Source organism: Podarcis bocagei (assembly GCF_964188305.1).
Source record: "Podarcis bocagei genome assembly, chromosome: 15".
In the NCBI taxonomy this organism is placed as follows: Eukaryota; Metazoa; Chordata; class Lepidosauria; order Squamata; family Lacertidae; genus Podarcis; species Podarcis bocagei.
Window position 1 is genome coordinate 40,499,381 of NC_138141.1, and position 25,457 is coordinate 40,524,837.

Sequence of the window (25,457 nt, forward strand, 5' to 3'; positions counted from 1 at the left end):
TTTAAAAGAAGTACAGATCAGAAACACAGTTTTCCCCTTTGTTTTTATTTTACAATTCACAGTTAAAGAACATACTGATAGGTTAGAGCGTTTTCTGCATCACTGTCATCACTCGAGGGATTTTTAAAACACACACACAGAATTCTTCCTTTATTCTTTATTTTTGCCATTGCAGTGCTAGAATCCCAGCTGTTCCATCTAGCTGATTCCAAATGAGCCCACCCTAAGGGAGATTCGAACAAGCGGCAGAAATATAGCCGAGAGTCTGGCTTAGGAAAACCCCTGTTCAGAAAATTTGCACCAAGGCAACTGGTAGCGTGAGGCAGCCCACCTAATAAACAGTACCTCTGCAGAACACACTGGAGTGTTTTGGAGAAAGGGTGGGGTGAAATGATCCTTGTGGTCCCTTCTAACTCTACAATTCTATGGTCCTAAATAAGGTTGGTAATTCAAGGAGGAGAAGTGGTTCTGTGGAATTAAACAAGTCAAACAGAATCTGGAGCCTTAACAGTGTTTTTACTCCAAAGGAAGTCCTATTGGGCTCAGCAGGGTTTATTCCCTATGTGTGCCTTTGGGATTAAAGCATCAGACAGAGGTTGGCAAAATGTAAGACGAGTCCTGCTAAATCGGATCAAAAGCCTGTCTTGCCCAACATCCTGTTTCCGACGCTGGTCAGCCAGATACTCCAAGCAGAGCCTGAAGGCAACCTCCTTCTCCTGTTGTTTGCCCCACAGCAACTGAAATTAAGAGGTAGACTACCGCTACACCTGGAGGCTCCATGAGTGTAGGTGCATCTTCTGCAAATATTGCCTAAGTCATCTAAGTTGGTGGCCCCTTCAGGCAGCTACCAGCTGCCCATCTCCATCACTGTTCTTTGAGATTGGCTGAATCAGGCAGCTGGAAGTCTCCTCTGTCTCATTGTACACTATTCCTCTCCTAGAGTGCACAATCAGGCAGGGTTTTTGTGTTTTAAAAAGGTGGGTCGTTGCAATGAGGTACCCTTGCACTACACACAAACATACACACTTCTCTCTATAAAAATGTATTTGCTCCACACACACACACCCCAACATTTTAGGTAAAGGGACACCTGACCGTTAGGTCCAGTCGCGGACGACTCTGGGGTTGTGGCACTCATCTTGCTTTATTGGCCGAGGGAGCCAGCATACAGCTTCCGGGTCATGTGGCCAGCAGGACTAAGCCGCTTCTGGCGAAACCAGAGCAGTGCAAGGAAATGCAGCTTACCTTCCCGCTGGAGTGGTACCTATTTATCTACTTGCACGTTGACATGATTTTGAACTGCTAGGTTGGCAGGAGTAGGGACCGAGCAACGGGAGCTCACCCCGTTGCGGGGATTCAAACCGCCGACCTTCTGATCGGCAAGCCCTAGGCTCTGTGGTTCAACCCAACATTTTACATGAACCGAATACATCATTAACAAATTGTTGTATTACTTTGCTGTTCATAAAATGTGGTGCGGGCACCCATGACTGGCCAGAGCAGCCTTCACAAACCGGGTGCCTTTCCAGCTCCTTTGAACGACAGCTGGGGCTGATGGGAGTTGTAGTCCAAAGCAGCTGAAGGGCACCAGGTTAGCAAAGGCGGGCCTTGAAGGAGGTTTAGCCTCACCACAGACAATTTGGTTTAATAGCCGTCCCCCATCTTCCCTAGGAACCCTGGGAAGCGTAGTTTTGTGATCGGGGAATTGTTAAGAGGTCGCTAACAGCACCGTTACCCCCTTTCTCCAAACTACACTTCCCGGGATTCTGTTTTGGAAAGGAAGTCGCAACAGCTAAAATGGCGGTGGGAAAGAGAGTCGTTCTGCAGCAGAAAATGGCAACTCCTGGCTCAAGCATCTTTCTAGCGAAATGGATATTAAGGCGAATCCTCAGCATCTGCAGTTCCAAAGGGGGAAATGTTGTTGCAGTGCTCATCAGAGACGGATTGGAGAGAGACGCAGAAACCAAGGCTTGTTTTGAGAGTTTGGGTTGGTAGCAAAGAGCAAGGAGGAAAGAATGCTCCACGTGGCATTTACGGGGAAGTTGGCAGCAATTCAGCAATGGAGGGAAGCTGGTAAGTCATTCATCAAAAGCCAGCTAGGCCGTCTTGGACATCCTAAGCTCCCACACCCCTGAAGTCAGTTGAGGTTGGATTCTGGGATCGGCTTCTCTGTTACTTCCGCATGAAGTGGAGCACAGGAGAGAAGACTTCTGCAATCAACAGCGCCTTTCCATTTTGAGTTTCCGCTCAGCTGACGTCAGCTCAAAATGGGAGAGTAATGGGGGAGAGGGAGGATCAATTCTTCCTATTGCAGCACTTAAAACGTCACAGAAGGATAACCCTGAGCGGATCAGTGGCACTCCATACCCCCTGCTGTGCCACACCAGCAGTGAATCCTCTTCCATTCGCTATGATACCTGCTCGGTAGGCCGCATCTGAATGTCACCAATCTAGAAGAGACAACGGCACATGTCAGCCAAAGTGTTGTGGAACCAAAACAGAACAAAACGCTTTAGGAATTTTAAGGAGGCTCTGAGTGCGTGTGTCCACTGGTACATCTATCTGGGGGTTATGCTGCATTCTCTCTAGACACCTTCCAGAAACAGCACCACATCACCACGCTCTTTTTGAGGTGTCTCACAGTCCCAGGAAAATGGATTCTGTTGGAGGATGGATGGACCCAAAAATAACCCCTTGTGGGACCATGAACCAGGCAAGAGGACTCTGAATACCACAACCCCTCTCTCTATTGTACTGATATCTGAGGCTCATTTGACAGGAACTCAAGAAAGGGCTTTCTCAAGGCCTGCTGCTACGTTCCGGAACCTTCTTTCGCTCCCTTTCTAATGGTCTTCTGTTGACTGATGAAGACTTTTTTATTCAGATCAGGGGTTGAGAAGCTGCAGCCTTTCAAACATTTTTGTCTCCAGTCTCCATCAGCTCCAGCTGATGTTTTTAATGTTGACATGAATGGGTATATTTCATGGATGGTTTGTAAACCACTTTGGGTTGCGTTTACAGTTAAGCGGCATACAATTTTTTTCACTCAATCAATCCATGTTCATGGAAACTGGAGCCCAGTGGCATCTAGAGAGCCACAGATTCCCTGGTTCTGACACAGGAAAGAAATCTCAGTTGCCACAATCAGTGTGTGTGTGTGTGTGTGTGTGTGTGTGTGTGTGTGTTTTGACACAGTTTTGAGCACTGCCTACCTTAGACCAGATGTAGGGAACCTTTGGCCCTCCGGAGGCGGCTGAACCACAGCTCCCTTGATCCCATTCTTGCTGTAGCTCAGCAACACGTGGAGGGCCAAAGTTTCCCTGCAATAGCCTGAGGTCCACACACAGAATCCTCTGGCAAGCTGCGGGCAGGATCCCTGCATTGCAGGGGGCTGGACTAGATCACCCTCCGTTGCAACTCTACAATTCTATGGTTCTATGGTTCTTCCCCATCCCCTGGGCAAAGGAGACAAGGGCTGGTCGTCATGGATCCAGCCGCCAGCCTGAGGAACGCATCGAGCTGAAGGGAACGATGACCCCTGCATCTCTGTCCTTTCCAGCACAACCAACAGATGCAGAGGCCTAGCCGACGGGAAAGGAGCCTTCCTTTCTTCTTCTCCTTGAACTGAGGGGGTTGCTCTGGTTTCTCGACTGACCTGCACGTGAGGTGGAGCACTGAGCACATATATGACGGCGTTGGCCATATCTTCTGCTTTTAGACACTGGAAGGAGAGAGGAAAACGAAGAAATGAGAATGAGTTTGGTTGCAGCAGGCCTCGGAGTGCGTGCACCCTCAAAGATTTCTTGCTAAGCTCACACACTTCACGGTTTGTTTGTTTTTGTTTTTTTAAATGATATTTATTGAAAAAAGAAATTTAAAAAAAATACAAAGAAAAAAGACAAAAACAGAAAAAGAAAAAGAAAAAATAAAACCATCATTTTCAAATTCTCCACTTTCATTACCTTCTTTCCATGACCTCCTCCTCCTCCCATCTCTTGTATCTTGATTAATAATTGTCACAGCAAATCCTTTCCATAATTCATAATATTCTGTCATTACATTACCTTACTCTATTTTCATCTTATCTTATAAAAAACCTTAAAACTTAAAACTTAAATCTTATTTTTACCAGCTTCTCATAACCATTACCTTTTTACCTAATTCTTTAAACATTTTTACAAGAGCCAAGTAATTTCATTTCAACATTTTTCCAATGTTCATAAAACACATACACTTCACGGTTTGGGGCCCTCGCTTTCGAAAGACTGCTACCCCACAACGTCTCCTGCTACTTAGAGGGTGGCCTGTTTGCTGGCATCATAAGTAGCCCCCAAGAGCCTTTATCCTTCATGAATTTGTATATTTCATATTTAAAGTCATGCAACTGGTCGTCACTTCACCTTGTGGTTGCAAAGGGACAAAACCATGGAGGAGAAGGCCATCCACAGCTACCAAGCCATGAGAGCGATGTTCTACCTCTTCCCCTGGAGGAGCTAGGAGGCTTCTGATACCATTTGCCGGGAATTGCAGGTGGGGAAGAGTTGCTCTTGAACTCAGGCCCAGCTTGCAGGTTTCACTTTGGGGCATGTAGCCGGCCTCTGTGAAAGCAGGTCGCTGGTCCAGATGGGACTTTGGGTCGATCCAGCAGCCAGGTTCTTTTATGTAACAACAGCAACAGATCATAGATTGAGCCAGGGTGGCGTAATGGTTAAGAGTCCTAGATTTGGACTCTTAGCCGTGAAGCTCACTGGGTAACCATGGACTGGCCACTGCCTCTCAGCCTAACCTACCTCCCAGGGTTGTGGTGGGGATTAAATGAGGAAGGGAAGAACCATGTATGCCACCTTGAGCTCCTTGGAGAAAAAGGTGAGATATAAATGCAGTAAATAAGGTAAAGGGTAAAGGGACCCCTGACCATTAGGTCCAGTCATGGCCGACTCTGGGGTTGCGGCGCCCATCTCGCTTTACTGGCCGAGGGAGCCGGCGTACAGCTTCCAGGTCATGTGGCCAGCACGACTAAGCCACTTCTGGCAAACCAGAGCAGTGCACGGAAACGCCGTTTACCTTCCCGCCGGAGCGGTACCTATTTATCTACTTGCACTTGACGTGCTTTCGAACTGCTAGGTGGGCAGGAGCAGGGACTGAGCAACGGGAGCTCACCCCGTCGCGGGGATTCAAACCACCGACCTTCTGATCAGCAAGTCCTAGGCTCTGTGGTTTAACCCACAGCACCACCCCCGTCCCGCAGTAAATAAAGAAGCAAGTAAATAGCTTGGCCGCTGGGCTAGAATCATAGAATCTTATAATTGTGGAGTTGGAGGGGACACCAAGGGTTATCTAGTCCAACCCCATGCAATGCAGGAATCAAGACAGGCCTTTGGCCTGATCCAGCTGACAGGTCCTTTTTTTTTATTGGTAACAACAATAGATAAAAGATTGAGGTAGTGTGGTGTAGTGGTTAGTGTGCCAGACTAGCTCTCACTGGGTGAACTTGGGCCACTTGCTCACTCTCAGCCTAAACTACTTTGCAGGGTTGCTGTGAGGAAATAAAATAAAATAAAATAATAAACAGGGAGGAGCAGGAGAACGACCTTGCGCTCCTTGCACGAAAGGTGGAGTGTGAGTAAATGAATAATTCGCTTCTCCCACCCCCGCCAGAAATGCTAAGAAGCATCTCAGTGCACAGAAAGGAACAGGCTCTTCACGTAGACCAAAATGATTTGAACATGTGCAATTCATCTGCTTCCCCCGCCTGTCGCATCCATGCGCTCAGCCACCTACCCTAATGCTCTCGTACGTCGCTGCTGCTCTCTCTGGGTCATTATCGTGGAGTTTAAAAGCAAATCCAGTTTCTACCAGTCCCGGAGAAATACTCTAAGGAAAGAGAAAGGGAAGGAACAAACAAACAAAAACACAGCGCCCTAACGGGATTTGCTAACTCCTCTTTTCATTACAGAGCAAAAGATATGGAGGGAAATGATTGGCCGGTTTTGTAGCAGCGTTTCGAAGAAGACAGCCCTTAATGATCACTCGAGGTCTAATGGATAGAGCTTCCCCATACACAATCCAAAGGAACAGATCGGATGCACTGATGAGAAAAATAACTGCAGATTAGGTCTGGCTGCCGAACAGCAACGCGACAGATGCTGGGGCTCTGTAATCTGCCGTAGGTCAAGGAGGAACGGCTCAGTGGTACAGCATCTGCTTTGCATATGCAAAAGGTTCCAGATTCAATCTACAGCATCTGCAGGTAGGGTTGGGAGAGAAAGTGCCGGTCTGAGCCCCTGTCAGTCAGTGTCGGCAACACTGAGCTAGGTGGACCGATGTAGAAGGCAGTTTCCGGGGATATTCTTTAAACAGGCCCTCAATTCAGAACCATAAGGACTAGAAACTTGCTCCATTTTTAGGGGAAGAGCTCAGAGGCATAGTGTGTGTTCAGGGAAGTTTTTAATGTGTGGCATTTTAATGTATTCTTAATCTTTGTTGGAAGCCGCCCAGAGTGGCTAGGGAAAGCCAGCCAGATGGGCGGGGTACAAATAATAAATTATTATTATTATTATTATTATTATTATTATTATTATTATTATTATTATTATTTCCATGCAGAAGGTCTCAGGTTCTACCACAAACATCTTCAGGTAGGGAATGTCCTCTGCCGGAAGTCCTGGAGAGCTGCTGCCAGTCAGTGTAGACAATACTGAGCAAGATGGACCAGTGGTCTTCCTTGGGATAAAGCATCTTCCTGCTTTCCTGTTTAATTCAGCATGAGGACTAGCATCTTATCTTATTTTTAGAGCTGAGTGGTAGAGGTCCCAGGTTCCATTCCCAGCATCTCCAGGCTGGACACAGAGAGACTCGTCTGAAACCCCAGAGAGCCACTACCAGTCCCTGTAGTCCAAGGATGAGGGACATGTAGGCCTCTCTCGCATTAGCTCCTGCCAACATGGCCGCTGGTCAGGGATGATGGGAGTTGTAGTCCAACAAGCTCTGAAGGGGCGAAAGATTTCCTGTCCACTGGCATGGTCATTACTGAGCTAGATGGACCAATGGCAGGCATAGGCAAACTCGACCCTCCAGATGTTTTGGGACTACAACCCCCATCATCCCTGACCACTGGTCCTGTTAGCTAGAGATGATGGGAGTTGTAGTCCCAAAACAGCTGGAGGGCTGAGTTTGCCTATGCCTGACCAACGGTCTGGCTCAGTGTAAAGCATCTTTTTTTGCGTTCCTGAGTCATGAAATGTCCAGCGAGGATTCATCCTGACTTTGTAGAGCTCTGATGTGACGTTGAGCAGAGAGATGGGAAGCCTGTGGCCTTCAGATGTAGGCCCATTCTCATCAGCCCCAGTCAGCGTGACCAATGGTCAGAGACAAAAGAAGATCTGGAGGGCCACAGGTCAGACTATTGGGTCCATTTAGTGCAGTGTTACCTACTCTGATGGACAGCAGCTCTCCCAAGATCTCAGGCAAAGAGAGAGGCCATTCACACCACTGGAGTGCGTCTTCCCCTCACCATTCATGGGGCCACTGATTCTGGGGAGAAAGGAGTGTGCTTGCACTGTTTTGTGGCCCTTCCCCTGCTCTTTCAGATGTGGTGGCCATTTTGTATTGCACCCTCCAGCCCAGCTGCCATTTTGTGCTATGTCCTCGCCCACGGCAGCCATTTTGTCTCATGCCATTTGCGCCACTGACGCCCACGGCACCAACTCTGATGCGCCAAGTAAAGGTTGGCAAACCCAGAGCGGGCATAAGCTAAACTCACCGTGGCTCGTATGTGTGTCTTCGCTTCCCTGAGCTCCTGCCTCAGCCCTTCGGTCAGCGCCGTGACGGCGTATTTTGTAGCGCTGTAAAAATGCACGACGGACTGAGGGACCACGCTGTGGCCATTCATGCTGCAAGGGAACCCAAAAAGGGGGGAATAAAATAAAATTCCTCCATGCAGAACAACAGAGTCAAACTCTACAGAAAGTTATGACTTTGTAAACTGGTGTGCAGGATCTCTGGCATGCAGGACTCAATGGGCCTCTCTGTTTGGCAAACAAGCCCTGAACTTGACAGCATTTAGCTTAGTGACTGTAATTCACACATTTATTTATCTTTCCCCCCTACAATTTATATACAGTGGTACCTTGGTTTACAACCATAATCCCTTCCAGAGGTCCGTTTGTAAACCAAAACAGGTTGTAACCCAAGGCACGCTTTCGCCAATAGGGCCTCCAAAAAAAATTTGTTCGTAATCCAAAAAGTGGGTTGTAATCTAAAAAAAGTTTGCAAACCGGGACACGCACTGTTTGTAAACCAAGGTACCACTGTACTGCTTAACTGTAAAAAGAAAAAAACCAAAAATCAAAGCAGTTGGCAAAAAGAAAAAAACAATAAAATTTTTGGTAAAAGCAGCTGAAACAACTATTTAAGACATTAAAAAAATGAAGCCACCAGTAAACTACAAATACACCAGCATCTGGGTAAGCTAACCTAAATGTCTTCAGACGCCTTGCGTGAAAACTTAACTCAAGGGCATTGCTATTGCGCCATCCCTTTGCTTTGCTTTCGCCCACCTGTTAATGTTAATAATATGGCCATCATCGATGCTTCGCTCCTTCATGGACTGATAGGCCTCCCGGGTGCAGATGCTCACAGCCATCACGTTCACCTGAAAGGCAGGGGAAGCCCAATGCCATCTAGAAATTAGTTGAGGCTTTTGCATTTCGGTAACTGTTCTTGAAGCTAAAGAAGCACCGTGCTATTCCTTTCCATTGCCAACTTTTATCATTTTAAAACTGGGGTGGTTTGTTTTTTTAACATTTGCAAACCTAGGAACTGATAAGGTTTAGCTGTTGTGCTGGAATACCTTAGAGCCAAAACTAGATGTGTAAGTTAATTGAGGCTTGTAGTTGTGCACCAAGGTGTTTTTTTCCTTCTTACTCTTTTAAATAATTGCTTGGGTGGTTGATAAAGATCAGCGCCGTGAGATGCAGGCATGAAGGCTTTTTAACATTCCCTTGGCATATGCCTTGATCCTGATGAAAATTAACTCCCCAAACACGGTTGCCCAAAGGATCTTCTGGGCCTGGTACACCATGTGTGGATTGGGCCCTCTCAAAAGATTTGCAGAATTTGCACATGTGCTCTGTGTCATATATGAATGTGTGCCGTCTTTTGCAGGTCACCAAAATAAATCAGCGGCCACCCGCATAATAAAATATCGGACTGAATGTGAACAGGGGAAGTTTCCCCCATAACGGTATTTCCCTATTAGAAAAGGTATTTCTAACCTGGTGAATTTCTGCCTGCCATTGAGCCGTTAAAGGCACAGGATCCTGCTTTTTCCCAATGCCAAAGTCTAGGCTGCAATCCTGTAGCCACTTACCTAGAAGTAAGCTCCATTAAACATAAAGAGATTTTTCAGTAGACATGTATCCCATTGTATTATTATTATTATTATTATTATTATTATTATTATTATTATTATTACTACTACTACTACTACTACTATTAATTTATTTATACCCCACCATTTTCCAGGATGGGACTCAAGGCGGGTTACATATTGTACTGTAAGTTAACTGCACAGTGAATTCTGAATGAGCGCTTGGTCTTTAGCTGCTGCATAGCAGAAGATAACACCTCAGCATCTATGCAAAGTTTTCACTTTGCAAAGTTTTCACAACCATCACACCCTGCTCCCTTGCGGGTGGCTACCCTTCTCTCCCTTGAAAAGCACATAGAGCTGATGGAGGAAGTTGGAAGAATGGCACTCTTTCCCCACTTCCTCTTTCAACTCTATGGGCTCTGGAAGGCTCAGATGAGTTCTGTTGGCATTGACACTCACACAGGAGCCTTGGAAAAGCAATGTGCTTGCACTCTCTATATTTCTGCCTCTCAACGCGCAGGATCTAGGCCAGGAAGAGAAAAGTGACAACAGGGGTTCTCACCCAACAAACCCACTTAAAAAAAAAAAACAACAACCACAGATTGGATTGGTCTCTACTCACGTCAATCATCGTCCTCCAACCCTCGGTCCTGCCAGAGAGCAAGGGCTCTGGCCGGGCCAAGCCGGCGTTGTTGATACAGACATCAACTCCCTGGTGGAGGGTCTTGATGGCGGAGAACATGGAGAGGATCTCTTCTTCAACGGAGAGGTCGCACTTGTATGGGATAAGGGTGCCCGGGTAGCCGGCACTCTGACACTCTGCTGCCAATTTCTAGAAGAGACATAGGTGAAGAGTTCAGAATGGAACTGATAAAGGCAGGGGTGGAATGTAATGTGTATGGGTTGCTCGTGCGTAAGTTGCCGCCTCTCCAGGCTTTGTTGCCTTGCTAAACCTTTCAGTCTGGGCAGCCCTTCACTTCGTGGCTGCCTCAGTCGCTAGCAAAATCCGTCAGTGGGCGTTTCTTAAATCTTTTCCAACATAAAAGTTGTTTGACACCCAGTCTCCTCCTACTCTCTCTGCGAGGAAGTCTTCTGTGCAGGGTGGGCGTGGGTAGCGGAGGACCCGTGCTCTCCCCGCTGGTGTCCGGTGAAGAGTCCTGGAGCCCTCTCGCCGATTCCCCCATCAGCCCCTCAATATCCCTGGTCTTGCGCTGATTTGCTTCCCCATCTGCGGAGCTGCCTCTCTCCCTGCTGGGCCCTTCTCCGGCATCATTTGAGAGCCTTCCCTCCGCCTCTAGCTCCGATGTCAGTTCCCTGACATGGAAGATGAAGGGCCTCCAGATGTTGCTGGACCATGCAAGGTTTCCCAAACCTGTTTTTGGACTATGGCTCCCATCATCCCTAGCTAGTAGTACCAGTGGTCAGGGGATGATGAGAACTGTAGTCCAGAAACAGCTGAAGACCCAATTATAAGAATAAGAATATTTTTTTATTTATACCCCGCCCTCCCCAGCCGAAGCCGGGCTCAGGGCGGCTAACAACAAGCTTGGGAAACCCTGGACCACAGGTATCATCATGGCTGACCACTACCCATGTCTGCTGCAGGGTTTGATGGGAGTCTAAGAACATTCAGAGGGCCAAAGATTGACTAAGGGTGATCAAACAAGGCCATGGCAGCAAGACAAGCAAAGGCAAGAAAAGGAGTTGACAGAAAGAGAGATTCTGGGATGAAAACAACGTATGAAAAAGAGAAGGGGAATTGGTTGACCTTTCCCTCCCCCCCCCCCATCTCAGTTTGCTCTATCACAAGCCAGGAAGCCATCACTGCCTCAGGTGACAAATCAGAAGACATCAAAGTTTCTCCCAGATAGGCTGCTTTTGACCTTGACTCTCCTCAGTTCCAGCCCGGAGCTGACACGGGGAAGGGAGGAAGTGCCTCATGGATGCCATATAAAAGCTTCCTCTGGGTTAGTGCACCATCTTGGAACAGACCCTGAGCACTAGCTATAGGAAGGCTTCACAACTTAAAATTACAGAAATAAGGTGGCGTCCTAAAAATATACACAGTGTCACTGTTATAAAAAGGTGCATCTTCAGTGTTCACCGGAAGCTGTGCAATGAAGACGCAACTCTGTGAGGAAGGAGTTCCGCAATTTAGGGGCTGCCACAGAGAAGACCCTGTCCTGGGTCACCACCCCTGAGCTTGTGAGGGTGGTTAAACAACAAAGAGGGCACCCCCTGCCAGTCTTAGCTCCCAGGAAGGTCTGTAGGGAAGGAGGCAGTCTTTCAGGTATTTGGGGCCAGAGTCATTTAGGGCTTAAAACACTGTGAGCACCTTGTGTTGGCCGCAGAAGCAAACTGGCCACCAGTGCAGCTGTTTTCAAACAGGGCTTCTATGAGATCTGAAGGCAGCAATCTGTCCGCTGCGTTTTGAACCAACTGAAGTTTCCAAGTCGCCTTCAAGGGAAGCCCCACGTGGATCACATTGCAGTAGTCCAATCTGGAAGTTACCAGAGCATGGAGTGCAGATGATGGCGATGTCGACGACAATGTGGACGTTTGTTTTCGTCCCTCTCTCATCGCAATAATAAGAGTTCAAGGTCATTCAATGAAACCAGGCGGCAAGAGTTTCAGGGCATTATTGCACAGATCCTTCCCACATTTCAAAGAAGTCCTTGACCCCAGTTAACAGCAAAACAACCACTGAGTTATTTTTGTTGTTTCGTCAGGGAAGGGAAGGGGATGAGCCCTGAGGCTCTGAGGTCCCACGTTGACCGGATTCTGTGCCTCAGAGCTGGAGGCTGTGGAATCCAGACATCACATGACGTTTCCTCGCTCTCCTGAAGCTTGTCACCGTCTCCCGGGCTGACAGGTCAGAGACGGGGTGTCCCTTCCGGTGAGCATCAAAGCTCTTCAGAAGAGGCGGGGGGAGCGCAATCCTCAGGCGAGGTAAGGCGAAGGTTTGAGCTCTAACTGACAGAGCCTTTCCTCTCTCTTTTTTTCTGAGCATCATTTGAATAAGGAAGATGGATGTCAAAGGGTAGCAATCAAATTGCATTTAAGGAAGGGGAGAATTAAAAATTATTCACACGGTGGTTATACCTTGCACGGGTTGGGGGAGAGAACTCCTCAGCAAGTGAGAAACTGCTTTGATTGGGAAATGGGCTCTGGTTTTTGATTGCTGGCATGCTAAAAATAAAGAAGCAGATCTAAGCAATTTGTTGTTTTTACTATGCCACTTTGACGGTCAGGAATCGATGGCACAAAGCAATGTCAGGTGGCGGCATTTCGGTGGAATGGAAACCTAATGGTGGGTCAAATAGCAAAAGGGCTGTGGCTTTAAAGGTATGGATTTACCTGCCTGCCTACCTACCTGCCTGCAGACTGTCTTGCCAGAGTGGTGCATGCTTTGGTTATCTCTTGTTTGGACTACAGTGGTACCTCGAGTTACATACTCTTCAGGTTACATACGCTTCAGGTTACAGACTCCGCTGACCCAGAAATAGTACCTCAGGTTAAGAACTTTGCTTCAGGATGAGAACAGAAATCGTGCTCCGACGGCAATGGGAGGCCCCATTAGCTAAAGTGGTGCTTCAGGTTAAGAACAGTTTCAGGTAAAGAACAGACCTCCAGAACAAATTAAGTACAGTGGTACTTCGGGTTAAGTACTTAATTTGAGGTCCGTTCTTAACCTGAAGCACCACTTAACCTGAAGCACAGAGGTCCGTTCTTAACCTGAAGCACCACTTTAGCTAATGGGGCTTCCTGCTGCCGCTGTGCCACGAGGGCACAATTTCTGTTCTCATCCTGAAGCAAAGATCTTAACCTGAGGTACTATTTCTGGGTTAGCAGAGTCTGTAACCTGAAGCATATGTAACCTGAGGTACCACTGTACTTAACCCGAGGTACCACTGTACTGCAATGAGCTCAACATGGGGCTACCTTTGAAGGTGACTCGGAAATTACAACAAAATCCAGAACACAGCTGCCAGACTGGTGACTGGGAGCGGCCGCTGGGACCATGTAGCACCGGTCCTAAAGGATCTACATTGGCTCCCAGTACATTTCCGAGCACAATTCAAAGTGTTGGTGCTGACCTTTAAAGCCCTAAACTGCCTTGGCCCAGTATACCTGAAGGAGCATCTCCACCCCCATCATTCTGCCCAGACACTGAGGTCCAACACCGAGGGCCTTCTGGCGGTTCCTTCACTGCGAGAATTAAAGTTACAGGGAACCAGGCAGAGGGCCTTCTTGGTAGTGGCACCTGCCCTGTGGAACGCCCTCCCAGCAGATATCAAAGAGTTAAACAACTATATAACTTTTCATAGACATATAAAAGCAGTCCTGTTTCAGGAAGCTTTTAATGTTTGATTTCCCCCCACTTTTCCCTCTGTATTTTTTGAAGCTGCCCAGAGTGGTTGGGGCAACCAAAATGGTCAAAGGCCTGGAAACGATGCCTTATGAGGAACGGCTAAGGGAGCTGGGCATGTTTAGCCTGGAGAAGAGGAGGTTAAAGGGGTGATATGATAGCCATGTTCAAATATATAAAAGGATGTCATATAGAGGAGGGAGAAAGGTTGTTTTCTGCTGCTCCAGAGAAGCGGACACGGAGCAATGGATCCAAACTGAAAGAAAGAAGATTCCACCTAAACATTAGGAAGAACTTCCTGACAGTAAGAGCTGTTTGACAGTGGAATTTGCTGCCAAGGAGTGTGGTGGAGTCTCCTTCTTTGGAGGTCTTTAAGCAGAGGCTTGACAACCATATGTCAGGAGTGCTCTGATGGTGTTTCCTGCTTGGCAGGGGGTTGGACTCGATGGCCCTTGTGGTCTATTCCAACTCTATGATTCTATGATGGGCAGAGTATAAAAAAAATAAATTATTATTATTATCAGTGGGTAGGCCTTGCATGCAGAAGGTTCTGGGTTCAATCCCAGCCATCTCCAAGTAAACCATGAAGAGCTGCTGCCAGTCTGTGTAGAAAATAGAGAGCTTAAATGGGCTAATGGGCCAACTAAGGCAGTGGCCCCCTACTTTCCTATTTGATTCCGGACTGGCATGAGGACTAGAATCTTAACTTATTTTTAGTTGAATAATAATAATAATTTATTATTTATACCCTGCCCATCTGGCTGAGTTTCCCCAGCCATTCTGGGCGGCTCCCAATCAAATGTTAAAACAGTACAGCATTAAATATTAAAAACTTCCCTAAACAGGGCTGCCTTCAGATGTCTTTTAAAGATAGGGTAGCTGCTTATTTCCTTCACATCTGAAGGGAGGGTGTTCCACAGGGTGGGCGCCACTACCGAGAAGGCCCTCTGTCTGGTTCCCTGTAACCTCACTTCTCGCAATGAGGGAACTGCCAGAAGGCCCTTGGCGCTGGATCTCGGTGTCCGGGCTGAACGATGGGAGTGGAGACGCTCCTTCAGGTATACAGGACCGAGGCCGTTTAGGGCTTTAAAGGTCAGCACCAACACTTTGAATTGTGCTCAGAAACGTACTGGGAGCCAATGCAGATCTCTCAGGACCGGTGTTGTGTGGTCCCGGCAGTCAGTCCCAGTCACCAGTCTAGCTGCCACATTCTGGATTAATTGCAGTTTCCGGGTCACCTTCAAAGGTAGCCCCACGTAGAGCGCGTTGCAGTAGTCCAAGCGGGAGATAACTAGAGTATGCACCACTCTGAAAAGACAGTCCGCAGGCAGGTAGGGTCTTAGCCTGCGTACCAGGTGGAGCTGGTAGACAGCTGCGCTGGACACAGAACTGACCTGCGCCTCCATGGACAGCTGTGAGTCCAAAATGACTCCCAGGCTGCACACCTGGTCCTTCAGGGGCACAGTTACCCCATTCAGGACCAGGGAATCCCCCACACCTGCCCGCCCCCTGTCCCCCAGAAACAGTACTTCTGTCTTGTCAGGATTCAACCTCAATCTGTTAGCCGCCATCCATCCTCCAACCGCCTCCAGACACTCACACAGGACCTTCACTGGTTCTGATTTAAAGGAGAGGTAGAGCCGAAGGACAAGAGCTCAATGGTAGGGCATCTGCTTTGCATCCAGGAGGTTCAATCCCCAGGCAGGGCAAGGAGAGACCCCTCGCTGAAACCCTGGAAAGCTGCTGCCAACCAGTGTAGACAATACACTGGAGCTAGATGGGCCAGTGGTCTAACTTGGTATAAAGAGCTTTCCTGTGTCTCGTTTTCTACCCAGAACGGTTAGGCACAGTCAAGCCTATCTGTAACGCAAGGTTCCCAATGCCCAGGAGCTGGAGGTTCATCTGAACATCAACAAAAGAAGGACTAGCATGCTCAGCCTCACTGATGATGCATTTCCTTGACATCGAAAACGTAATTCCTGAAGGGGGCATTGAAACCCATTATTAATCCGATCTAATCTTATCGAAGGCGAGATTCCAAACAGCTGCAGATTATTAAATGAGTTTGCTAATCTCTGCACAGACTGCCTTGGCCAGGTTCTCAAAGGAATGGAAGAAAAAGAGAAGGAAAACGTAATCTCAAATTTTAAAAGAGAGCGGTTCCTAGAACTCATTAAGTTAGGAAGATGGGATAAGCTCGCCAATGCAACGCAGGCAGAGTAACCCGTTCATAACCAATATTGCTGCGAAACAATCAGAGACGGGGAACTTTTTCAGACTGAGGGCCGCATTCCATCTAGGCAACTTTCCAGGGGCCGCATGCTGGGGTGGGCGGGGCCAGCCGCAAAAGTGGGTGGAGAGATGGATGCAAATGTCATCTTTGCAAAGCAGGCTAGCTTCTGCACACACACCCTTGTACCTACGGGACTGCCTCTCCCGGTATGCCCCACGGAGAGCCTCAAGGTCCATAAATAGCAACACCCTAGTGGTCCCGGGCCCTAAGGAAGTTAGATTAGCCTCAACCAGAGCCAGGGCCTTTTCAGCACTGGCTCCGACCTGGTGGAACGCTCTGCCTCATGAGACCAGGGCCCTGCGGGATCTGATTTCTTTCTGCAGGGGCTGTAAGACAGACAGACAAAGCCTAGCCTTTGGCTTGGAGCCAATTTGATTCCCTCCCCTCTTTCTTTTTTCTTTTTCCTTTCTCCTCCTGTGATGAGGCTGCTTTTTAATATTTTAATATTTTAATGTTGTATTTTAATCTTGTTTTTAAGTTGTATTCATTCAACTTGTTTTTATTATGGCTTGTTAGCTGCCCTTGGCTGGGGAGGGCGGGGTATAAATAAAAATTATTATTATTATTATTATTATTATTATTATTATTATTATGATCTTCCATGCAGGGAAAAAAGAGGCAAAATTCTGAGACACAATTCCAAGGACTTTTCCAGCCACACACTTATGGCCAGTGAGGGGCGTGGCCTGGGGGCTGGGGGCGTGTCTCCCAGTTGCTGAAGATTGCAAGTGGGGAGAAGCTGTTCTCGCACTCAGGACCTGCTTTGAGTTTTCCCTCCAGGGCATCTGCTTGGCCACAGTGAGAACCGGGTGCTGGGTTAGGGGGGCTCTGCTTTGGCCTGACCCATATGTATGACTCTTCCAAGGTTCTTATGCCCTTTCTCCAGAGCTCAGGTGGCACTCCAACCCTCCCCTCCTCGCTGATTATTTTGGTTGCCTTTTTCCGCACCTTTCCCAGCATTGCATCATCCTTTTTAAAGATTTTTTTCGAGCTGGGGGTGTGGACAGAGCCATATACGACATTGGGACGGCAAAACAGTTTTCCAGAGAGAAGCGAACACCCCTTTTGAATAAAAGAAAAAGGACGCAAATGGGTGACACCCACAGGCAGGTTGATTTACGAGGCTTCCGGCAGAGAAGCAAGGCTTCCTCGCCGCCAGCTATTCCTCATAGCAACCAGATTTGGAAGAAGATGCTGAGGTCAATTATGCATTCGGTCTACGCCCTGATCTCTCTCAGTCATGCGGAGAGAGGGCTTCGTTTCACTGCAATTCTACAAGGGACAAAACCAGCAGAACATAAGAACATCCCCATTGAACATCAAATAGACACATAGAAGGGTAGCGTTGGAAAGGACCTCAAGGGTCATCTAGTCCAACCCGAATATGCAGCTGCCCCATACAGGGACCAAACCTGCAACCTTGGCATTCTCAGCCCCATGCTCTAACCAATTGAGATATCCAGGCTGAGATACCATCAGTGGTGTCTCCGAAAAATTTTACACATCACCTGGGAAGACAGGCAAACTAATACCAGTGTACTGAAAGAAGCAAAGATCACCAGTGTCAAAGCAATGATTCTTCACGTTGTTTGGATGCCTGATTATCGTCTTCCAAAGCAACTACTCTATTCTGAACTTAAAAATGGAAAGCGTAATGCTGGTGGTCAACAAAAGAGGTTTAAAGACTCTCTCAAGACAAATCTTTAAAAATGTAGTATAAACACCAACAATTGGGAAACACTGGTCTGCGAGCGCTCCAGTTGGAAAACAGCCTTTACCAAAGGTGTCACAGGCTTTGAGGATGCTTGAACTAAAGGACAAAAGGGAGAAGGGTGCTAAGAGGAAGGCACACTTGGCAAGGTTCCTCACTGTGATCAACTCCCGCCCGGAAACCTATCTCCCCACTGTGGAAGGACGTGTGGGTCCAGAATTAGCCTCCACAGTCATTTACGGACTCATTGTTAAAACCTAGTTTATGGAAGACAATCTTACTCGGCTACGAGTGATCTCTGAAGAAGAAGGAAGAAGAAGGAGTACTTGCTTTTCTGATGGTCCTGAACCTTCCAACCTTCACGCCCTGGGTGACACACCAACGCCACGCAGAGACAGTGACTGATAAGCATCGCTCTCTTTGGTGCCTGGCTTTGCAAGATACCTTATCCCCCAAAGCCCGGCCCAACCCAGGGTTGATTACCTTGCAAGACAGGATTACAGCACCAGCTGATAACGCCCACGTCTACTTGGGCGTGCACGCCGAGAGCTAAATATACACTGGATGCTGACCTCTGAGACAGGAGTGCCCAACACCACATGAAAGATATAACATTCCTCTGCAATAACATATCTACAAAAGAATATACAGTGGTACCTCGGGTTAAGTACTTAATTCGTTCCGGAGGTCTGTTCTTAACCGGAAACTGTTCTTAACCTGAAGCACCACTTTAGCTAATGGGGCCTCTCGCTGCCACTGTGCCACCGCCACACGATTTCTGTTCTCATCCTGAAGCAAAGTTCTTAAACTAAAGCACTATTTCTGGGTTAGCGGAGTCTGTAACCTGAAGCATATGTAACCTGAAGCGTATTTAACCCGAGGTACCACTGTATCTAGGGACGCGGGTGGCGCTGTGGGTTAAACCACAGAGCCTAGGACTTGCCGATCAGAAGGTTGGCAGTTCAAATCCCCGCGAGGGGGTGAGCTCCCATTGCTCGGTCCCAGCTCCTGCCAACCTAGCAGTTTGAAAGCATGTCAAAGTGCAAGTAGATAAATAGGTACCGCTCTGGCGGGAAGGTAAACGGCGTTTCCGTGCGCTGCTCTGGTTCGTCAGAAGCGGCTTAGTCATGCTGGCCACATGACCCAGAAGCTGTACGCCGGCTCCCTCAGCCAATAAAGCGAGAGGAGCACCGCAACCTGAGTCGGCCACGACTGGACCTAATGGTCAGAGGTCCCTTTACCTTTTTTACCACTGTATCTGCAAAAGGGAGCCCAGGGCTCGTAGTTTGGATGCAGCCTGGAGGGGCAAAGCCAGGAATCACAGTCAAAGGGACACAATAAATTAGGAATGTTGTCATGGAGCAGGCCAAATCACCGCTCAAACAGGAAGCCCTTGCTGTCCGTGAAGACCCAGGGTGGGTGAAGTTGATATTTTGCCATCCCTACCCAAGAAAACACTTTCAAACACAGATGGGGGATCTGAGGCCTGAGGGCCAAATGCCTTTCTGTCTGGCCCTCGGAACTCTTCCCAAGCCAAAGCCCCTCTCAAGCCAAACCTCCTCGCCAGAACCCTCTTTTTGCGTTTTTGGCTTCCTGCAGGACCGCCCCAAGACATTTTGGCCCCTAAGGCAAACCACAAAATGGCGAAAACCGAACCTTGCTTGGAGAAGGATTTGAAATATTTTCCTTTGTTTTATTCTGGATTGCTTTCTTTGATGTTGAATGTGCTGTAAACCGCTTTGAGATTTGTTCTTTAAAATATAAATGAAACGAATACTAGCAGCAGCAACAAATTCCACTGCCAAAAAAATGGCGCCTAGACATTGTGTCGTGGTGACCATAACCTAGTTTTAAGGGGTCGTTTGGCGATTAGCTTATATATCTGAGTTTCTAACACACACTGTTCTGGTCATGCTCAGTCGGGAGAGAGTGAGACTTAATCTCAGTCGTGAGTTCGAGCCCCACGTTAGGCAAGAGAGGGTTGGACTAGATAATCCTCGTGGTCCTTTCCTACTCGACAATTCCATGATTCAATAATTCTATGCCCTTTGCTCGTCCAGATGGAGAATGCAGAAAGGTGGCAGGTTGTAGAAACTAGAAGGGGGAATTTGCCTTGGGGGGATTGTCCAGAATGTAACGCAGCCCTTGGGATGAAAGAGGATCCCCATCGCTTCCCAAAAGCTAAGCCAACTGCAGTGTAGAAACACTTGCAATCTCCTGGGTTGTTTTTGTTTGTTTGCTTGCTTTCCATTGCCCATATAATGACAAGGATTTTATTTTGGAGTTGTCTGTTTATTTTGGAGTTGTTTGTTGTAAAGAACGTATATTATGTGAATAAAATAATAAAGGATTATAGGCAAGGATTTGGGTGGAGGTGGGGCGTGGAAAGCCCAGAGGCACAGTTCTGATTCTACTCTTCCTCCCTGCAAGGTAAAGGTGAAGGTAAAGGGACCCCTGACCATTAGGTCCAGTCGTGGCAGACTCTGGGGTTGTGGCGCTCATCTCGCTTTATTGGCCAAGGGAGCCGGCGTACAGCTTCCAGGTCACGTGGCCAGCATGACTAAGCCGCTTCTGGTGAACCAGAGCAGCGCACGGAAACGCCGTTTACCTTCCCGCCGGAGCGGTATCTATTTATCTACTTGCACTTTTATGTGCTTTCGAACTGCTAGGTTGGCAGGAGCTGGGACCGAGCAACGGGAGCTCACCCCGTCGCGGGGATTCAAACTGCCGACCTTCTGATTGGCAAGCCCTCTGTGGTTTAACCCACAGCGCCACCTGCGTCCCCTGCAAGGTAGACTCAGCTGAAAAACAGTGAATGGGACACCCAATGACTTTTTGCAGTGGTATCAGGATTCAGTTTCAAGTCTCCCCCCCCTGCCCCCGCCAAGCCTCACAACTGCCACTCTAACCACTACGCCACACTGCCGCAAACAGAACACTGGGCTGGGAGAATGAAAGGGCCAGTGGGATGTAATGGTTTGGGGCTTTCGACCTGCTCTACCCCACAGGGTTGCTGTGAAGATGAAAGGGGGAGGGGGAGAACCACTTTGAGCTCCCTAGAGGAAATGTGGGATATAAGGATACAGAATAATTTTTAAAAAATGGACCCATAAGAATGTCAAACACTAGGAAAAGAGGAACAACATATTGGAAATCATTTTGGACACACATTGATGGCGGCAGGCAACCCATTCACCCACCTGGGTTGGGTTATTAATAAACGGCTTTTAAACGGTTGACAATTTATCGGGAATATCGGCCTGGTTACATTGACACGGATACTGGTGTTTGAGGAGCTTGCCACAACCACCTGATAAGAGAGCACCAGCTTTATTTCCATATTTCCAAAAGGGTTCCTGCACATCTTGTATAGAAGGCGGAAATATATGCATGAATCTTTCTCCTGCGTTCTTATCGCACGCAGCCACACGCAGCAAAAGGCTGTGCCATTAACTTTATACCAATGAGGATCTGGCATTTTAAGCGGCTTCTACATTCACTCCATTTGAGAGGCTTTGAAATTATTGTGATTTTTATTTTTATTTTTTTAGCCTTTAAACCTACAACGGATGTACAGTCTTGTTGTTCTAAGCTGGTAAGACTAGGCACATTTAGTGAGCCATTTTGTGCCAATACCCTATTTGGAGGGTTTATATTAACATATGTTTAACTTAAGATGCATGGACTGGTGGTTACTGTATCTGTAGTGTGAAATTATCATCATTATTATTATTGAATCATAGAACTGTGGATTTGGAAGGGACCCTGAGGGTCATCTAGTCCAACCCCCTGCAATGCAGAAATCCCAGCTGAGGAATCCCTGACAGGTGGCCATCCAGCCTCTACTTAGAAATTTCCAATGAATCAGGGCAGGTGATGACAGTAAGGTAGAGGGTAAAGGGACCCCTGACCATTAGGTCCAGTCATGACCAACTCTGGGGTTGCGGCACTCATCTTGCTTGATTGGTCGAGGGAGCCGGCGTACAGCTTCCGGGTCATGTGGCCAGCATGACTAAGCTGCTTCTGGAGAACCAGAGCAGCGCATGGAAACGCCGTTTACCTTCCCGCCAGAGCAGTACCTATTTATCTACTTGCACTTTGATGTGCTTTCGAAGTGCTAGGTTGGCAGGAGTAGGGACCGAACAACGGGAGCTCACCCTGTCGCAGGGATTCGAACCGCCGACCTTCTGATCGGCAAGGCCTAGGCTCTGTGGTTTAACCCACAGCGCCACCTGCGTCCCAGTGATGACAGTAAAGCAGCTTAAAAACAACTTATGGCAACAAAAACAAGGTGGGTCCTTAAAATATACACCTCAAGTGTCAAAAGCTGGAAGCTGTATAATGAAGGTGTCAGTCAACACCTCTACAGGGAAGGAGACCCACAATTTCAGGGAGTCAGGATCAGACTCCCACAGGGGCAGACTGAGTTGAGTCGCAAGGCTACAGAGGCTCAGACAGAGAAACCAGTCACCTAGTTCAGAAGCAATCTAGACATCAACCTTCCCCAACGCCTTCCAGGTGTTGTCAGGCTACAGCCCCCATCAGCCCCAGCCAATCTGCACAATGGTCAGGGAAGATGGGAGTTGTAGTCCATAAACATCTGGAGGGCCAGGAGTCCCCCATCCCTGGTTTCAAAACAAAAACCTGTAAACCGACCTTACTTTGGGGACCATCACCACACTTTGTGGCAGTGAGTTCCCCAATTTAACTTTTTAGAGCCTCTGTCCCAAAGTATTACACACACACACACACACACAGAGAGAGAGAGAGAGAGAGAGCCCTGTGGAAATGCCAATATTTACTCCCTCCTTCCAAAGGCAAATAAACAGTGCAATTGCTTGAAACCTGCAACCTTTGAATCCTTTGCACACTTTGCCCTCAGAGATTCTATCTGATTTTTCCAAGAGATTGCAGCACTGCCAGCTAAACAGGGACTCCTCCAGCCTTTTTAAGACACTCTGGGTCTGCCCCACTGAGGATGGGAACCTGGGGGCTGGGAGTCGTTCAGGCACACTAGTCTCCACTTTGAGCTGGCTCAAAATAAGTCCTTCTGCCTCCACATAATCTAGGCTAGCATTCTTCGAACCTCAGGAGCCTCAGGTTGCTGGACTACAACTCCCATGGTCCACAGCCAGCCAACAGCCCAGAAGGAAGGGAGTTGCAGTCCAACAAGGAAACTTGAAGAATACTGGAACAGGGCTGGGGAACCTGTGGGCTGTGGCCCTCTAGAGTCTAGAAGATCCTCCTAGACTACAATTTCCACCATTAACCATGCCACCTGGGACAGGTGGAATTCCCCATCTCTTACCTACACTGGCTGGCAGCTCTAGGGCTTCAACCGGGGTCTTTCTCATTTGATATGCCAGGAATTTAACCTGCCACCTTCTGCGTGCAAAGCAGATTCTCTGTCATGGACCTGGCATCCTTAACAAACTACAGTGGCCAGGATTCTTTGAGAGGAAGCCACGACTGCTTAAAAGTGAGATAACGCTTTTTTAAATGTAAAGTGCTGATGGGGCCTGAAATAATTCAAAAGCGTGCCATCTATCTCTCTGGACAGACAGACAGGCAGGCAGGCAGATAGATAAGATAGATTTAAGGAAATGGCATTGCCTATAAGCTTTCTGCGAAAAGTCAATGCCGTCATTCAACCGAAACTAATTCTTCCAGTGTCGAGATGATCTTTGGAAAAAGTGAAACGGGACTTTATATAGCCCGGCAATATAAAAAGGTGTCTTCATCTTAGAAACGAGGAAAAAAGGTGTGACTCGTAGGACTCAATATGTACAATCCATTTGATGAGAAACTCTTCTAACACTGGGAGATAGAATTTTCAATTTAAAGAAAACCACACACAGAGAACACCTTCTTCTGGAAAAGGCTAAAAGTGTGTGTGTGGGGGGGGGTGTTTTTGCACTTTATAACCCATTCAACACACACCCCAACAAAGGAGAAAGAAGGGCCGCTTTGGGGGCACCCCTTGCAAGCAGAGACGGCTCTGCCTTCCATTCTGCCCCATCTGCTCAGTTAATGGAAAATACGCGCCCCGATCACCCACCCCTTTCTGCTTTTTGCACCCCAACGGCGCGTGCTAGGCCCCCTCCCTTGCTACACGCAGCTCCCCCTCATCCACCAATTCAACACACGCATCTCTCCCCCCCCGTCCCCGCTCAGTAAACAGATCCAAGCAAGGCAGAATCTCGCCCGCCCTCCACGCCATGTGTTCTGAGCATTGTCTGCGAAATGAATGAATGAATGCGGGAGCAGCGAAGAGAAAGAGGGCGATGGAGAGGAAGGGGGCGGGGAGAGGTCAGGCAGAGGTTTCCCCTACATACTTTAGAGTCTTCTTCCCCTTCTGAGAGAACCAATAAGGAAGACTCCCCGCACCCCCCAAAAAAAATCCCCACCACCCGTAAGCCCCCCCCCTCAGCCTGCCCCTTCTTAACACAATTCCATCCAGTTTATTAAAAGGCCTGGTTAAAATACCTTCCCTTCGCGATAACTGCACCCATTTCTCCCCACACACCTTCCCCTCTTTCCTTATGTCCGATCCTCTTTCTTCTTTTCTCCTTTTCCAAAAGTGTCCTTTTCCCTTCTTTCCCCCCCTCCTCCACTTCCATTCCCCCCTCCACTTCCATTTCCCCCAAGCCTCTCCCTCCTCCTATCCCTATTTCCCCCCTTCCCGTTTCCTTCCTCCTTTCTCCCATTCCCCTTCTTGCAGCGCCTCCTCCCTCCCTCCTTTCCCTTTCCTCCCCAGTTTCCTATCCCTTTCCCCCTCTAGCTCTCTTTTCTTCCTCTTTCTCCCCATCCCTTTCTCCTCCTCTTTTCCTTCCTTTTCTTCCTCTCCTGCTTCCCATTCCTTCTCTCCCCATTTATTTGCTCTCTTTCCTTCTCTCATTTCCTCTTCTTCCCTTCTTCCTTTCATCCTTTCTTTTTCTCTCCCCTCCCATTTCTCTTTCCTTTTTTTCCTTCCTTCTCTTTCTCCCCTTCCCCTTTTTCCGTCCTTCGTTCTTTCTCTCTTTTCCGGTTCTTCCTTCTCTCTCTCCCTTTCTCCTCTTCCCTTTTCTCATTCCTCCTTCCTTTTTCCCTCTCCATCCCCCCTTCCTTCCTTCCTTCCTTCCTTCCTTCCTTCTCTTCCCTTTCCTCTCTCCCTCCCTCTCTCCTCTCCTTTCTCTCTCTCTCCATCCCCCTTTCCTTCCTCTCCTCTTCCCCACTCCTCCTCTTGCTCTCTCTCCCCTTCCCCCTTTCCTCCTCTCCTCCCTTCCCGGGCTACCTCGATCTTGTCCACGCTCCGGGCGCAGCCCACCGCCGTCATGCCGTGCTGCACCAGCGCCCGCGCCACCGCCGCGCCGATGCCCACCGAGGCGCCCGTCACCAGCGCCACGCGGCCCTTCCAGCGCTCCATGGCCCGCGCGCCCGCCTGCTGCCCCGGCTGCCCGTCCGCCGGGGCTCCCCGGCCAGCCTCCGCCTCCTCCTCGGCCGCCGCCTCCTCCCTCTCCGCCAGCCCAGGCGCAAGACCCCGGCGACGATCCCCGCCAAGAGGCGGGACAGACGAGCGTAATTACGCGCCTCTTTCGCCAAGGGCAGCCTCTGCTGGAGACGCCGAGAACGAGAGCGCGCGGCAAAGCCGGGCAGAGCTCTTTGCACCCGCGCCGAGCCTGGCTCCTGGTCCTTTATATGGGGGGGGGAGGGATCCCAGGCCGCCAAAATA

The 25,457-nt window shown here is 48.5% G+C and overlaps 1 protein-coding gene across 1 annotated transcript; it reads right to left on the reverse strand.

Moving 5' to 3' along the window:
* Positions 1-25: 25 nt before the first annotated feature.
* Positions 26-25,432, reverse strand: DHRS11 (dehydrogenase/reductase 11). Its single transcript, XM_081173202.1, has 7 exons — positions 25,020-25,432; positions 9,996-10,205; positions 8,559-8,653; positions 7,763-7,892; positions 5,782-5,874; positions 3,656-3,721; positions 26-2,450 (listed from the first exon to the last, which is right to left on the reverse strand). Exons 1-7 carry the CDS (start codon positions 25,149-25,151, stop codon positions 2,409-2,411), a joined length of 768 nt encoding a protein of 255 aa, XP_081029328.1. The 5' UTR covers positions 25,152-25,432; the 3' UTR covers positions 26-2,408.
* Between the last annotated feature and the right edge of the window lie 25 nt (positions 25,433-25,457).

Coding starts and splice junctions, on each gene's coding strand:
- DHRS11 (XM_081173202.1), bottom strand. CDS start 25,151: ATGGAGCGCTGGAAGGGCCGCGTGGCGCTGGTGACGGGCGCCTCGGTG. Junction 8,654..9,995: donor GTTGGAGGACGATGATTGAC/GTGAGTAGAGAC, acceptor CCTGCCTTTCAG/GTGAACGTGATGGCTGTGAG. Junction 7,893..8,558: donor CATATTATTAACATTAACAG/GTGGGCGAAAGC, acceptor GTTCCCTTGCAG/CATGAATGGCCACAGCGTGG.